The sequence below is a fragment of the Monomorium pharaonis genome, chromosome 4 (assembly GCF_013373865.1).
Source record: "Monomorium pharaonis isolate MP-MQ-018 chromosome 4, ASM1337386v2, whole genome shotgun sequence".
Taxonomy (NCBI): Eukaryota; Metazoa; Arthropoda; class Insecta; order Hymenoptera; family Formicidae; genus Monomorium; species Monomorium pharaonis.
This window is the reverse complement of record NC_050470.1, coordinates 61328-77603: the sequence shown is the minus strand read 5'-3', so window position 1 is coordinate 77603 and position 16276 is coordinate 61328. Positions and strand designations below refer to the sequence as shown.

Below are 16276 nucleotides of genomic sequence, written 5' to 3'. Positions count from 1 at the left end.
CTCAACTTCCATTAAGGCTAAATCTTTTCGACCGTCGTATAAGCAGATATCAACACTAAAGTTTAATTTGCTCTTCTTCTACGTTGGACGCTGATAAACCTTGATTTGATTCTACGTGAAGGCTCAGTCTTTTGTAATGCAAGGAAAATTGTTATTAGAATATATTACTTTTATATGCATTGTGTATATACGTAATTACACGATATATTAAATATCATAAATATATCATCCGCATGTAATGTAAAATAAGATTCAAAATGTTATTTACACATGTGCTTATCGAGACAGCCATATTATCTTTTGTATTCAAAATGACTACTGTAAATTTAAATCTCATAAATAAAAATATATTGATCTATCGCTTCTTCTATTTACAAATTTAAAGAAACCGCTTCTACAAAGAACAATCGTACCGAGAGTTTAGAGAATTTTTGTAAGAGACAGAAACGGTGCCAAACAGTATAGTTTATCGTATACTGAATTAGTCGCTGTGTTCTTTCAATTTTGAAAATCATTGCCGAAACTTGTCACCGGAAAAGAATGGGGGGTTTCAGCTATTCTAAAGACAAAGTTCATCTTTCTTTTTCCTTTTTCTTTCGTTTGCCAAGCCATCCTTTTCTGTTACCCCTTTTTCTCCTGTAATCCCACCCTCGCTCCACTGGGATAAACTCTTGAAATTTCCGAGAGTTGCCCGGATGAGAAGAACCAGTTCCGCACTCCTAATTCTGCGGAATTAAACTCGCGAAATCGTTCTAATTGCGGATACAGAGCATCGGGGCACTTGCATCGAACGAAGTTGCATTGTACTTTTAACGATGTAATACTACAATTGAATTAATCACTGTTCAATTTCCATTATACACGGTCGTTAAATTGCATTTATGCCGAACGTCGTGATTATGATTATATCGCGTTAATTTACAACCGATAGAAAATACATTATTTTATCCATATATTCTGCATGACGCGCCGAGAAAAATATAAATTTTTAATAATCTTTTCAATAAATTTCAGTTAATTTTCTAGTTTTTTCACAATTAGATCTTAAATTACAAATTCGTTCAAGTTTAAAATTGTTAATTAGTTTACAAAAAAAATCATTTCTTTTTAATTACGAAATTATGAGTTTGCACTTCTGGATACATGCAGGAATTTGGGAAAAGGTTAAATAGAGCATTCCTCAAGTTCCTAGACAGGCGCGTGACACAACGGTTGAGAAAATGCAAAATTTGCCAAAAAGACTGTCGTGCGGAAGTTAGTTTGAAAACGCACGATTTAATTGAACATTCGTAATAATTTGTCTGCACGAGAGGGTGCTAACTGAAACTCCGTGGTTCGCGTTCGCGTGCGATTCGTCGGCGGCGAGGAATTAGCACGAGCTGTCGAGTAGACAATACGGAATTAATTATAATTAACTGCCATTCACAAAAGTTTCCACGAACAATTTTGTGGTCGCACCATGCCGGTTATAATGAACTCTCTCCTGGCAGCTCCTATCATTTACATACTCTTACATTCAAACTGGGTTTTCGTTTGGCTGCTGCGCTGGTTCGCGACAACCCCAAGAGAAACTTCTTTAAATTATGCCCTTTGGAATATACCTTCGGCATGATGTAGAATATAACGTCCGTTGAAAACTTTCCACCGGCACGAAGAAATATTGTTGCAACATCGTAAAAATGCATACGACTGATTCTTACCGTCAAGTAGTAAGGATTACATATTTTAAAAGAAAAGCTCTTTAAAAAGAAAAACGCTTGAAAGAAAGATAGGGAATACGAAATCTTTTTAATTTTGTCAGTACACATTTATATCATATAAACGTTATTTATTGTGTAGTGGTTTTATTAATTAATATATTTATTATATCTGACTACACGTGTCATTTAATTTAAATAAGTTACAAAATTTTTCTATAAAATTATTGATTTAATTTTTAAAATAATTATGATAAATTTTGTTATCAATTATTTTATATATTATATCCTTTTATATTTCGCCATTTATGTGTGACAACATTTATTGTAAAGCTTAGTAAACATTTGGAAAAATTTGGAAATAATTAGTTTATTAATTATTATTCAGCAATTTGTTGATAGCACTTGGTATTAATATTGTTTTAATGTCAATTAGAAGACTAACATTTTTTTACAGTTCGATACCCTCGCACGCGTACCGTCGTCTTCGTCCTCAGGTTTTCTTCATTTCAAGAAGTAGTGCTGGCCATGTGGCCCTCATATTTACGACTTTGTCCTATATGTAATAATCTTTTCCGTACTGCCCTACCGTGTTAATCAATTTCACGCAGACGCTCGTAAGATCGTGACGATGGTGCGTCAGTTGTCATTAAAAGAACAAGAAACAAGGAGCACTAGGACACTTCTTTTCTAAAAAAAAATAATAATAATAATAATAAAGAACATTCGCGTGGCACATGAAAAAAATCGAAAATATAATTCTCTTTACTTTTCTGAAACATTAATCTCGGTTAACAAGTTAGAACGGTTAAATTAAATTAAATTAAATTGGATAGTGCCTCAGTTTGTGAATAACGACGATTTGCAAACCACTGCGAAAATTTCAAGGTATACCGAAAGAAAGAGATAGTCTCTCCGACTTCCGCGACGTAATCCGGATTTTACCGACTAATTTGTGAATTCGGAAAGAAAAAAAGCCAGCGTTTATCTCGCGTGTGTGCGCGTGTATATACGTGCACGCGTATAATATTAGGGAATGTAAGTGTGGCACCGAGGCTGACGTTCGGTAGTGCATTATCAGTTCGCCTCGCGCTCATAGGAAACCGCAATTTCCACAAATTACACGGATGAAAACTGACTCTTGCGACTGTACACCATCGGCTACAGCGCAGTGGAATTCATGGGTCGCGGGTTATGCCGCATTCGGTGGTATGTAGTAATTAGCAACATTGCTCCCAGATCTCCCGTGGATGGGAGGGACAGGCGAGGGCCGAGCGAGGAGGTGGGCGGGGGGCGGCGAAATCCGCCGGCACAGATTTCATTTCGAAGGAATAGAACGCAACGGCGGCGATATTATCTTGCCCGTGTGTTGCAAACATGACGTTTAATGATCGCTCGTGCCGATAAAAACCATTGATAAAAAGTACCAATGAGATAAAAACAAAACTGTGACATTTTTAGTCTAGAATCTAGAATCTAGAATCTAGAACATCCTAAAGTCGTAAAAATTTTGGCAAGCTCGTAAAAATAGTCACCACCATAATTTAGAGTTTGAAAGTGCACAACGACAATCGATGGTTAATCATTATCACTGTCGTTTCTAATTCTATTATAGTGAGAACTGAAAAAAAACTGGTTCAAATCAGAAGAAATCGGACAATCAAAAAAGAATTAATTAACAAAAAATGCTATATCTTCGAAAACGAAGTATTCTCTGTAGAATTTCTTCTTCCTTTAACGTAACCATTACGTATCATTTATGTATAACTAAAATAACATTCTTTATTTTCGAGAACGTCTCATCATCATCCAAATTCAAATAGTACAAATTTTTTCATAATAATATCGTTAAAATAAATAAATTATGAAAAGCATTTGACTGTTCTTGGAAATTTTTTACGAAATTGAATATTATTTGTATATGAACAACATGGCAATCAATGTATTAAAAAAATTAAAACACACATATCGAAGTACATACATCAAAACACCATGAGAGGCACAAAAATAATAATCGAACGTTCATCGCTGGAATATTTTTTCATCAAACATTCCGATTTCGCTTTCAAGAGCGGTAGAAAAATTGACAAAGCGCGCTTTGTTATTGAAGAGGGATATAACATTATTAGCCCTAGAATGACACACTGGATGCGCAACATTTCTTCTGATTGGCTAATTTATTTAATAGATTTGAACACGGATACCCTTTTCCTTTAATATAAAGGACAGCGCTAACGAAAAATTTTTTAATAATATTCTTAAATAATCAAAAGTTTATACTCGACATACTGAATTCGTGCTATCATATTCAAATCATTTTTTTAAGATACTACATTTTTTTAATTTAAAGTTTCCATGTAGTTTTCGGAACATCATCTAAGAAGCCTTTTAACTTAATTTTTCTAACAAACATAAATTTGAAAAAAAAGGGTTTTTTAATTTTCTGTTTTCTTTTCGTATTATAATTTTTCTAATTTGCTTGTTACCATTATATTTATTAATAATTAGCGTTCAATTTAAAAAATTTGTTTCAATATCTTTGTTTTTATAAAAATTATAATCAATCAGAATTGAATTGAGTGTATCGTTTTTATAACAAAATAGATGGTATGTCATTGTAGAATTAATAAATCAGGTAATCAGAGGAAGGACGTATCGACACGTTCTTCGCGATGAAAGGTACAGCCGCTCGAAAATCAGCGCCTCGACCTATTTTTCTAACGACGAAGAGTCGGAAGAGTCGTGTCGAGTTTTGCTTCTGCGGTCGTCTTCCCCGCCGAGTTTATTAAAGCGCCGTGCAGCTGTAGCTGAATTATCGCCGGAGTTTCCTGTTTCGGCTCCCCCGCGGCAAAAAGCGCGCGGCGCGCAGCGGGAACGAAACAATTTGACCGCCTTATTCGAATTTACTTTTCGCCCGCGCGTCCCGCGCGCTCGTATCTGCGCCATAACTTTCGCCAGGCAAGGAAGGGGGCAGCAGGGGGTCTCGCCATTACCCCCGAAGCTAATGTACCCTCACAACGATCATTATGTAAATTCAAGTGTGATAGAGCGCCCCGTCGGGCTATAACGCGAGCGAAACTTTTTCACGGAAGCTAATCAATTCATTTATCGTGTACCCGATGTCCGCCGCCCGTTGAGACGGTACAAATTTCCAGAACGTCCTTGACAGCTCGAATATCCAAGGAGGGAAAGAATCCGCGAGAGGTCACGTGCTCACTGTTTACCCGCATCCTCTCAGATGATTAAGATGCAACATGATCGATATTGTTTACATAACGTCAGAGCCGAGGAGTATATATATATATGTATATATGGTATATAACATGCAATAAATTAATTGCTAAGTGCAGCTTCATTTTTTAGTTTTCCCTTGAAAATATAATAACTGCACAATCTCTGAAACCTGCGAAATATACGACAAACTGACACATCAGTCTAACATGTCACGCGTAGAAGTGTAAAACATAATCTTGAAATAATGGTATATTTCTCAGCTGTTAAAAACCGTTGTGACAGTTGAGGAAAAAAAGTACCATTATTTTAAGAATTGTGCATTATTTCTAGAATTATTTTACACCTCTACGTCACATATCAGACAAATGTTTCACACATTTGCTACACATTTTACAGGATTAGTTAAGTTAATTATGCTTTTACATGCGTTATTTCTCGCCTCTGACGTCATACCAACAATGTCGCATCGCGAAAGAATCAAGGAACCTCAAGGAATAAAACAAGTAGAAATAAAAAATAAACGCTTTCGTAATTAATCGCAGAATTAGGCTTACCGAGATTTTTCCACGGCGGAAGAGCGCGCGTTCGCCAGCAGGCCGGAATCTTGTTATCCATCCGCATTGGCAGGCGCACGGAACGCCAATGGACAAAAATGCGACAACGACAACGACAGTCTCTTGCCGGTTAGGCTCGGGGTAGCGCGGAGTGTCCAGAAACTTTCCGCGTTAATGAAATTTCTTCGGGCGAAAACTTCGCCGCGACTTCGCGACGGCGGCCGAAGAAGCCGTCTTAATCGCAAAACCGCGCGCAGTTAACCGCAGACGAAATAAAGGAAAGCGACAACAGGACAACAAACGACGAATTATATCTCGTCCGCCCCCGTGGCGCGGCGGCCGTCACGAGCACCTTTTGTCAGATTACCGATCTTTTGCAATATCGATTGCGTGCGCGCGAGAGAGATCGATCTCTCGCGCGAGAAATCGAGCCCTCGCGCGATTGCGCCTGCGCGTGACACTACACAGCTACACGGCAGACGGCTGCACGGCAGCACGGACACGGACTGCATTGGTCGCACGGCGCGACTGCTCCGTTGTGACGTTGCTTTGCTTCCGCTCCGTTCACGTTGATCGTGTGTTTACGTTCGTGTATAAGTAGTTCTCAGTAGTTCTCCGAGATCGTCTGGCCGGGACGGAACGTAATTAGGTGAGAGACGGTGACGTTTTGCCGCACGATAAATCATATTGATAAAAGATTGCTTTAAGTTCGATTTCGCCGACAGTTTTTTTCCTTTTTTTATAAGATTGCGTAACCTCTATTCTCCTTGAGATGTACTCGTTACTACATTTATTAGTTAGTAGTACTTTTAAGTTTTACTTGTCACAATAAAATACAAGGAAAACGAACCGTGATATATTTTTTTTTAACACTAAATTAGTGTGATATCTAAGAGAGCTCTCTGTTCCTATCCAACTTTCTATTGTTAATTTGTTTCCTCTCTATGTTGTATTATCTCTGTCTGTTCAGGCAATATCAGTGTATACGATGGCTCAAAGTGATCCCAGAATCCCAAATTTGCAGAACACATATACTCCTCTCGGTTTACCATTATCTGGAATATATAAGCGGTAACTCCTGAATTACCTAATTCTGTTTTGGCTGTTTGCATGTTCAACTCGCTGACCTTTGATAAAATATAAAAATAAGGCCTATTTTTTTCAGATAAACTTTTTGCATAGTTTATCTTTTGCTATTTCCACATTGAAGAGCAAAAAGAGGAAAGATAAATGAGGCAAGAAGTTTAGCTGAAAAGAAGGAACTAATATTTTTTTATTTGTATTCCAGAAGTTACGCCCATGTAACAATCAAAGATAGATTGCCAGTGATATTAACGAAAATCGTTGATACGTTTTGCCAGAATAAAAGCAAAATTATAAATACATATAGTGAGGTAATCTTTATAGAGGCTAATATATGTGTATATGTATAAATGAGTGTGCAATGTAGCAATCAGTTCGCTCCATTATACATTAATATACATTAATTAATTATAGGATGCTGAAAAGGATATCAAAGAGATCATAGGATTTATAAGTCAGCTGAAAAATGAGATTGTTACTAACAAACCTTTAAAGCCACTGCATTTGAATACAGCAGTTACTAATGACGCAGAAGAATGGAATAAATATTTGGAGCACAGAACGCACATAGAAGGTGGAATACCAACATGGTTCAATACAACATGGTTATATTGTGAATGCTATATGTATCGTGCATTAGCTCAAGAGATTGCTTTAACGTAAGCTTTCTCATATACATGCTAAATGTAATATAAATTTATAATTTATAACAAGTTAAAATATCTTTTGCAATATTAGAAATACCATACATACTTACGATCCATTTGAGTACAGTAAACAAACTGATTTTATTGACTCTATTGATGCTATGGACTTAATTGCCTTGTATTTAAAAGACATAATATGTAATAAGGAGTATAATAAGGAAAACTCAAAAAATGATTTTCTGAAGCTCTTGAAACTGAGCCTGTGGGGCAACAGGTTGTACTATTTCTATTCTCTTCATCTAATTCTATTTGATTCTAATTCATCTATTTATTAATACAATGCATTATAAATAAACAATGATTCTTTATAGACACGATTTATCTGCAACTGCAGGAGCTCCTTCTAGCCAAACTGGTAATCCACTCATGATAGTAGAATCTTTAAACCAGAACATAGTAGTCAATGATTCAGAGCTTGTCTGGAACATTATAAACAAACAGATAAACAAGAACAATGATATTCACATGGTACTTGATAATGCGGGATATGAACTCTTCACCGATCTGTGTTTGGCAGCTTTCTTGGTTACCATCATACCTACGACTAAGATAACGTTTCATGTAAAATTATACCCCTGGTATGTGAGTGATACAACTGTTCGTGATTTTCTCTGGACGTTGGATCATATGAGTAAACTGAATCATCATCCAAATATGCAACTATTGGGTAAAATGTTCAACAATCTAATAGACAACGAAACTTGGTGTATCAAGGTACATTTAATTTGCATTCTCTGAAACCACATTTAGACTATTATGTAGAATTATGTTAAATATAATTTAAACTATTTTGAATTTTTATTGAACAGGAAGAGCCTTATTGGACAGGGCCATATGACTTTACGCAAATGAAAGAAAAAGAAAGGAATATATATGCTCAATTTTCCGACGCTAAATTAGTAATATTTAAGGGTGATCTGAATTACAGAAAGCTTCTAGGTGACGTAAATTTTGAGTATAATACAAGCTTTGCAGCTGCATTGGGCAATTTTCAGCCAACAAATATTTTGAGCTTGCGTACTATAAAATCCGATATTTGTGTCGGACTACTTAATGATACAGCTGAATTCTTTGAAAATCACAAAGATAAACTTTCAACCGGAGAGTACGGTCTCATTCAAGCAGCTTTATTTAAAAAATAAAATATCAAATTTTTCTATAATAAAAATAAAACTACCTTTGAATTGTAATAATCGTAATTACTTACGTTTATCGCTCTTCAAATATATAAAGTTATATAGAACAATATTTGTACATATACAGATATGAATAAGTTACCTATAAAACTGAGACTCGTACAAAAAATCTTTCTATTTTTTGTAATATATTCGTATTTGTTTCTGTGCCATGTTGTATATTAATTATTTAATCCATTATAGCTTGTATATATTTTTATATGTATATACATATAAAATCTACATTTAATTACAACTACTTCTTAACATGTTAACACTGTAAATTTTCATTTCCATTTTGTAAACTAGAGCTACCCTGTGATAGATATATAATATATATATAGTTAAATTTTTCTGTAAGGTAATTAAACACGCTGCTGATTTAATTAATTTATGCAGTGTAATGATAAACATAAGGATAATCTCTTAATAAATACTTATAAGTTGTTAATATATAGTAATAATTATCTAATTTTTTTTACAAATCTGTACAACTAAACTTTAAAGTGCTTAACGAATCAGTGTTAAAACTTTTTGCTTTATCATTCTTGTAATTAAACAATACATTTTTACATGATTACAGTTATCACAACTATTCTTTATTGTTAATTACTTATTCAGTATGTTATAATTACGCCATTATATACGAATTCTTATATTTAAATTTTAATTTAAAAGATTTCTCAATCTTACTTTATGTCAATTGTTATCAATGATAAAAATATGTGGTGTTTACTATTTGCACATATAAGTAAAAAAAAATTAATAGAAAGTAAATGTTTATTTTTTGTTTATTTAACTTTAATCGACAATATTTTACATACGTATGTGCACATAAAATTATAAAGTATGCTGGTATGAATATAATACTATTTTATAAATTTAAATATATAAAATTAAATTTTCTACGTTTTGATTTAAGATTTGATATTAATTCGACGCTTTCGTATAATTTATCACACTAAGTTGTAAATAAATTTTCAACTGCAAATTATAAGAAATATTATTTCAACAAATATGACCTGATTTAATATCCAAGTAATCGTACAATGATTACTAAGCTACTTTTTAAATTGATATTTAGACATTTTCAAGAAATTATAAATTTTAATTCTTAAATTGTTATAACAAATACTTAGATATATAAAGATATGTTCTTCATTGTAAAATTTCAATTGTGAATAATGCCACCTATAATTATAATTGATCGAATTTGTAAGAAATTTAAATCTCTCATAAAGCATTGATTACAAATATTAATTTTATCATCGTGATATAAAACGTATATTTTTTTCATTGGTAGAATTTATTTAACTGCACTGATTATTTTTTTATTAAAGCATTATAAGAAAAAGATATTTTACCAAATGGCAATAAAGCTCTCTCATCAATGAATTTTAAAATTAAATATAACAAATTTAAGTTATATAAATGTATTATTGCATTTAATTATCATTGCGAGTAAACTTGATTTATATGTGCTAGCATGTTTAGTTATATCCAGCAAACTTTTAGAAATATTTTATTAATATGATGTTAAACAAATCCTCTATTATAGATAATTTTTTATATCTATGAATAAAAATTTATTTAAAAAATATACAAATACATTACCTTTGTATATATAAAACTTTTGTATATAAAACAAAAATTACAAATAAATTGTTATTACAGATTATAGATATTAGAATGAAATAATTGTAAAAATTGGATTTTAAAGTTCAATCTGGATAACACATTATATAAATGATGATTGAGAGTCATTTGATATATCTCACTATATTATTGTAATTCAATATCTCTCTACTCATGTCAATCCAATATACATCCTACAAAATTTATTTGAAAAGTAAGTGCTGGTCATAGAGAACTAAGAAAAATTTGAAAGAATATTAATTAAAAATTATTTCTGACTACCATTCTAAACAATTCCCTTCTTTGTACTTTATTTCTAACAAAAATAAAGTATAAAATTAGAAAAAAATTTAACTGTTTCATGAAATACGTTCTTTTTTTCTTATAATTAGCATCTATTACTAAATATGATTTGTGTTCTCACTATCTTACACATTATATCTATACAATATATTATATCAATCATATTAGTATATTCAAAAAAACAAATTAAAATCTTTGAGTTTATGTTAAAATTATTTTTTGACAGATTATACTATATCTTTTGCAATACATTTTATACTTCTTTTATAATATGCATATATATGTTCTATCCAACAAAAAAATTCAATAATATTCAATAGCAGATTATTAAAATTTATAAAAATTGTTGAACTTTACGAAGAATATTATCTCTACGAAATCAAATAATTTGTAGATTAATTTTAAAGAATATGTTTAGAAAGAAGACTAGAATAATTCAGTTAATGCCTTCAAAGTATACCTGATATAAGATATTTCACATCACATTTAAAAAATGCTTCAAATATACATAAATCAAAAAATAAATTTAAATTTAAAAAAATTTTTAGCTTATTTAAAATAATTTCAGAATAAGAAAAATTAGTACTTTTAGTTTGATCCAATAAATATCTCTATTATTTCACAAGGGCATTACAAAGTATCAAATAATTTCAACTACCATAAAATGTGTTTGTTGTTATATTTAATAGTCTCAGGACAAGCAACTTGTAATACTATACATGGACTAATCTATGTGTTCAACTATCAGATTACAATGAAATTATCGCTTATCTAAGAAATTTTGAAATGTCAATAATCAAAAATAAATAATTCGTCATTGTTTCATTCGAAATCTGAGTACTTTACTGCCACATGGTAATACTATCAGTACAATCTCTATCAGAAGACATTGTAACAATGATATTGTAATAATGATCTGTATGAAAAATGAACACTTATATAGAAATAGTTGTGCATAGAATCTTCTGAAAAATTTATAACAGTTAAATGATTATCAGAAATGTGGCACGTGTAATATCGCGATGACGAGGTCGGCCATGTGTAAAATCATATCTATCAGTATATATGCTGAATGAAATAATTAACAGTTTTAAAAATGTCTAAAACTCTTTTGTGGAAAAAAATGTTAAATGCATGTAGATCGATTAAACATAAAATATATATAAGGAACGCGATTTAATCTCGCGGATATAACACGAAATTCTATATGACATAAACAAAGAGGCGCACATGTATATACTATATATTAAAAGTTAGGATTCAAAGGAATATATGTACATACTTGTATATTTCACAAAATTATGGCTAAGAACATATAATTCAGATTTCTTTGACGCTATCACGTCCAGTATCTATTTTGAGGCACCCCGCATAGTGTCCTGCATCTTATGTTTATGAATAGATACATTCGTAAACACAATGAACAAGCAAGAAAGTATAGATTTTAAGTTTAACGTAGTGCACTCGTTCTTTCCCAAATAAAATAATATTCGGCACAAGGCATACATTCACGCTTCTTATTGAATAATATTTAAATACGAATATATTCGTTATTTAGCTATCAAATATGTATTAAATAACAATAACGAAAATGAATAAAATTTCTTAAAAGTTTTCTATATAGTCGAGTACGGATTATTTGGTCTGAATTATTTCATTATGTAACAAAAGTGTTCTTGTATCTATTTTTACACAATTGTCGCAACCAAAAGACATGCAAAATCATTGAGTTCATTATTCACATTAGTATAAGAATAATAGTATTGTATAATACATAATAATAGAATTTAATAGTAGAAAACTATTCCGCGTCCACGAAATTTAAGAGTTAGTAACTGTTACTTGGTGAATGCGGCAAATACAGCCCAAAGTACCGGATTCGCGTTACGTTTAGTGGCTTCTGTCTCAAAGTCGAGGTCTAATAATGTCCGTACTCTTCGCATCGCTACTTCATAATCGTCGTCTGACAATGGCGCAAATGCATTTTCTAATACATCAGCTGCGTGAGCTAAAATAACTAATGCCAACGTTCGTCTATCCATGCGAGCAGCATCATTTACCCAACGGCCTAATACAGCCTCTTGGATCTGGAAAACAGAAAGTAATATGTGCTATTGTTCTATTCATAGATTATGTAACTCAATTCAGCAATTCTTTTATATTAAAAGGTAGAACATATTTTTATCTTTCTCCATTATTTTTTTCTTTTCATGCTTTTGACACTCTTATTTTAAAAATATATTTCACCTTAATTAAATTATAATGTTAAAATATTATAGAAAATATCTAATTCTATTACAAACTTTAATCTATAAATAAAAACCACTTTTGTATATATGTATAAGTTTTTTCATTTTTCAATTAATAATATAAACAACATACATATATATATTTAATTAAAATTAGACCTACATGTTTATAGAACTTTTCCTTGTTAAAATAAGTAAAAAAAATTATTTTTCTTCTTTTCAATATTTTTTATACTTAAGAACTACCTTGTATAATCATATATATATGTATTTAAATCATGAGCGGTTATCTTTCCATTCCCACATGCGTTCTAATCAATGTAGGATATTAAAGTATATATAAAGATAAGATATTACTTCCGCAGATGATAATATAATAATATTATAACATCAAATATATACAGAATACTGTTGAATAAATTTCAAAATAATGAAAAATACTCTATTAAGATTTTTTTTTTAGTAAACACTTATCTTTAGAAGAATATGGAAGGTCTATAATAATCTTATTATTAAACGGTAATAATATTTGTGATTTGATAAGTTAACTTAATACTATATGTAATGTCATTACCTCGATCATTACTTAATACTATATATAGTGTTGTCATAATAAATTTGTACTATTTATGTGTTTATATACATACACTCTTACAGAAATCTCTCAAAAATGAAGACAACTATTTCACTATACAGATTGAAAATCAAAATGTAAAATACAGAAAAGATAAATAATTTACCTTTTTCACGAGACGGCTCTTGGCAAGATTGTCGGTAAGAGGATGAGTAGTCATATCAAACAATAAGAAATTTTGCTTTTCTGTAGTTAAAACACCTTTCTCAACAAGATTTTTTGCTAGCCGTTCTCTGACATTTTTCAATTGATACCTTAATTTCAAGGGATTCCATGTTTCTCCTGCAATCATGTGAAACATTTTAGAATTAACATCCTGTACATGAGTACAACAATAAAAGAACTAACCACTAAGGTATTCTATCCAACTCTGCACAGTTTCGGGTGGGTCTGTATCTTTTAAGTGTTTCAAAGCTTCATCCAACAGTACGTCTCCCGTAGGTGCGTCATTTTTCAATAAGAGCTTTCTAGTCAGCAGACTCTTCTTACGCATGCCAGCCTTCTCCAGCTCCACCCTACCCCGAAAGGCAAGTTCTGCCAAGATACATCCTCTTAATCCAGAACTTATGCAGTCATTCCAGAAAGACGTGTATCCCTATGAAAAAGAGGACATGGTCAAACTTTGACTGCTCCAGAAGTTGACGGAGGAAAACAGGGATTTCTAGAGTGAAAATATGAACCTCTTTATCCTTAAGCCCCAGCAGCAGGACCTCCTCCATAAGAGTGAGACGTGTTTCTTTGTCGGAGTCATCGTCGATGGTGGGATTACAGTTGAGATCCTTCTGGGACAGGCAGTCTGTGTCCGGGCTTTGTCCAGATAATTTGTCGTTGTTGCCGACGGTGTCTGCGTTCGGACCATCCTGGCCGTGGCCGCTGCCACCACCGCCAATGCCGCTGCCACCGCTGTTGACCACGCGTCGTCGCTGCACCAGCCCGTCACCGCGATTCATCATGCGGCGCAGGTACCACGACAGGTCACCACCACCACCACCACCACCACCACCACCACCACCACCACCACTTAGGAGTACGTGCTCCTCCGCGTGCTCCTCCGGAGGGGACACACCACCGCGAGATCTCCTCGTCGGCTTCGCTAAACGGACGTTTCCTCCGTCCCAGACGCGATGTCGTTATTAAAAGATACCGAAGCAAGTATGCATCGCACGGTAAACACTGTGCCGTTGACGTTTACTCCAAAGAGACATGTCTCATCCAAGATGGCCAGGCCCTCTCATTGACCTCCTCTCCATCCGGCTCGCACAATTGCCCGCGATGCCCGTGATGGGCCGAGTCGGCGCGACGGATAACGCGCGGCGCGACACGACGTGGCGCGATTACGACCTGACACCACAACCGAGCGACGTGCCGCACGAAATGCACCCGTGAAAGGAATGCGTATGGGATCACGATGGGATCTTCACCGCAGCTCTCTGTCGGCCGCTTAACATGTCACCGACTCACCACAAGATACGACACGTCCGCGAGGAAGACGTCAGTGCGAGATACACGTGCAAAATCGAGATGTAAATCATCGAGCTCGTATTCGCAGGATTCGATACGCCTGCCACTCGTGCCACGCAGAGGCCATGCACGGTCAACTCCTATATGAAATTTCAGGCCGCGTTAGTTCATTCTGGTATATTCGGCCAGGTGGCGCTTATATCACTTTAACGGTCAGAACTTAGATTTGTGATCAGAACGTGATATATATTACGGATATCTCTTGTGAAGATTTTTAATTTACAATAGAAAAAAAGAAATTGGTATAAAGTGCGTGTGGAACGTGTATAAAGAATATCAACAATATTGTCTGATAAGGTAAGTTGCATATAAAATATAAAAATAAAAATATCACAGATAATAGAGGTAATCGATAATAGAGGTTATGTTAGTTTTAGTAGTATAGTTTTATATTTTACATATCAATTTTATATTATAATAAAATGTTTTGCATATATTTTTGTAAACAGAATTTGTGCTAATTTTATAAGTACAATTTTTTGCAATGTCTGTCAGATTATAAAAACACAATAATTATTTGTGCACGTGTGCCTAAAGATAATAAAGACATAATTTTTAAGATTCTTTTATTTTTAGTTTGCAGTTTTCAATTTTAATCATAGTTGAATGGATTTGTATTGTACAACAGCAAAATACAACAGCAAAATTAAAGGTAATTGAATAAGTGATAATTATTACTTTTGTTAATTTATTATTGAATTGCATAATATATTAATATGTACTTTATTTATCTTTGCAGGAGGATTTATCGACTCACAAATTGGTCCGCTACAAATACCAAACAAAGCAGGATATGATACAGCAATAGTTTTAGATTTTTTTAACGAAGTTTTTGATTCCATTAACGCACACACTTTGCGTCCAGAAACTCCTTTACGTGTTGCAGTAACTGAAAATAGCAAACATCATGATTTTTGGCCATATGCTATTAAATTATTATCCAACATGCGGTATGTAACAAATATGATATTGACACAAGCAATTGAACTTTATAAAAAGAAGCAAAGTCGATATAAAAAAATATTAAAAATATAAATATTATATTTTATAGCTTTAATAGCACGTTATTTGTTCTTAAGTTCTGTCAATACATGTTTCTAAGCATGTTTTTAAAAATAAAAATATTATATAGAATAGTTTTGTCTTTTTATTTGTATTATTCCTTAGTATTTAATATAAGTATAAATTTAATACTCGAAGTATTTATTTTGTTAGTAATTAATTATTTATTTGTAATGTTTTAATACACCAAAATTAAAATATTCCAAATAAATATTACTAACTAAATAAATACTACGGTATTAAATTTATCTAAGAAATATTAATAAATATATATATATACTATATTAGAGGTCGGCCATATTGAATATTAGTTCGTCTATGTATATTCGCCCAGGTGGCGTTCGAAACACTGTTCCAGATCAAACTATGGGAGTTGATTATCTATTTACTTTATAATCTGTGGCAGAGGCGCAGAGCTAGAA

General features: G+C 32.8%; 4 protein-coding genes across 4 annotated transcripts in view; 2 read left to right on the top strand and 2 right to left on the bottom strand.

Moving 5' to 3' along the window:
• The window catches only part of LOC114255194, a 44352-nt gene extending 38513 nt beyond the window's left edge, over positions 1-5839 (bottom strand). Inside the window, exon 1 of the mRNA XM_036285884.1 lies at positions 5486-5839. The gene's annotated coding sequence lies outside the window, so the exon portion shown is untranslated. The remainder of the gene's footprint in view (positions 1-5485) is intronic.
• A 144-nt stretch (positions 5840-5983) lies between these two features.
• LOC105838354 (damage-control phosphatase ARMT1) lies at positions 5984-9034 on the top strand. Its single transcript, XM_012683865.3, has 7 exons — positions 5984-6134; positions 6456-6556; positions 6774-6879; positions 6983-7227; positions 7307-7489; positions 7587-7989; positions 8085-9034. The coding sequence occupies exons 2-7, from the start codon at positions 6474-6476 to the stop codon at positions 8415-8417; spliced, it is 1353 nt and encodes a 450-aa protein (XP_012539319.1). The 5' UTR covers positions 5984-6134; positions 6456-6473; the 3' UTR covers positions 8418-9034.
• A 2016-nt stretch (positions 9035-11050) lies between these two features.
• LOC105838355 (Golgi phosphoprotein 3 homolog sauron) lies at positions 11051-14782 on the bottom strand. The gene is made up of 4 exons (XM_012683866.3): positions 13952-14782; positions 13620-13866; positions 13378-13553; positions 11051-12475 (listed from the first exon to the last, which is right to left on the bottom strand). The coding sequence occupies exons 1-4, from the start codon at positions 14222-14224 to the stop codon at positions 12227-12229; spliced, it is 945 nt and encodes a 314-aa protein (XP_012539320.1). The 5' UTR covers positions 14225-14782; the 3' UTR covers positions 11051-12226.
• A 150-nt stretch (positions 14783-14932) lies between these two features.
• Positions 14933-15928, top strand: LOC118645226. Its single transcript, XM_036285883.1, has 3 exons — positions 14933-15089; positions 15369-15444; positions 15532-15928. Exons 2-3 carry the CDS (start codon positions 15399-15401, stop codon positions 15825-15827), a joined length of 342 nt encoding a protein of 113 aa, XP_036141776.1. The 5' UTR covers positions 14933-15089; positions 15369-15398; the 3' UTR covers positions 15828-15928.
• The last annotated feature ends 348 nt before the right edge of the window (positions 15929-16276 follow it).

Coding starts and splice junctions, on each gene's coding strand:
- LOC105838354 (XM_012683865.3), top strand. CDS start 6,474: ATGGCTCAAAGTGATCCCAGAATCCCAAATTTGCAGAACACATATACT. Junction 6,880..6,982: donor TTATAAATACATATAGTGAG/GTAATCTTTATA, acceptor AATTAATTATAG/GATGCTGAAAAGGATATCAA. Junction 7,490..7,586: donor CTGAGCCTGTGGGGCAACAG/GTTGTACTATTT, acceptor GATTCTTTATAG/ACACGATTTATCTGCAACTG.
- LOC105838355 (XM_012683866.3), bottom strand. CDS start 14,224: ATGATGAATCGCGGTGACGGGCTGGTGCAGCGACGACGCGTGGTCAAC. Junction 13,867..13,951: donor TGGGGCTTAAGGATAAAGAG/GTTCATATTTTC, acceptor TCTTTTTCATAG/GGATACACGTCTTTCTGGAA. Junction 12,476..13,377: donor AGAGCCGTCTCGTGAAAAAG/GTAAATTATTTA, acceptor TCTGTTTTCCAG/ATCCAAGAGGCTGTATTAGG.
- LOC118645226 (XM_036285883.1), top strand. CDS start 15,399: ATGGATTTGTATTGTACAACAGCAAAATACAACAGCAAAATTAAAG. Junction 15,445..15,531: donor ATACAACAGCAAAATTAAAG/GTAATTGAATAA, acceptor TTATCTTTGCAG/GAGGATTTATCGACTCACAA.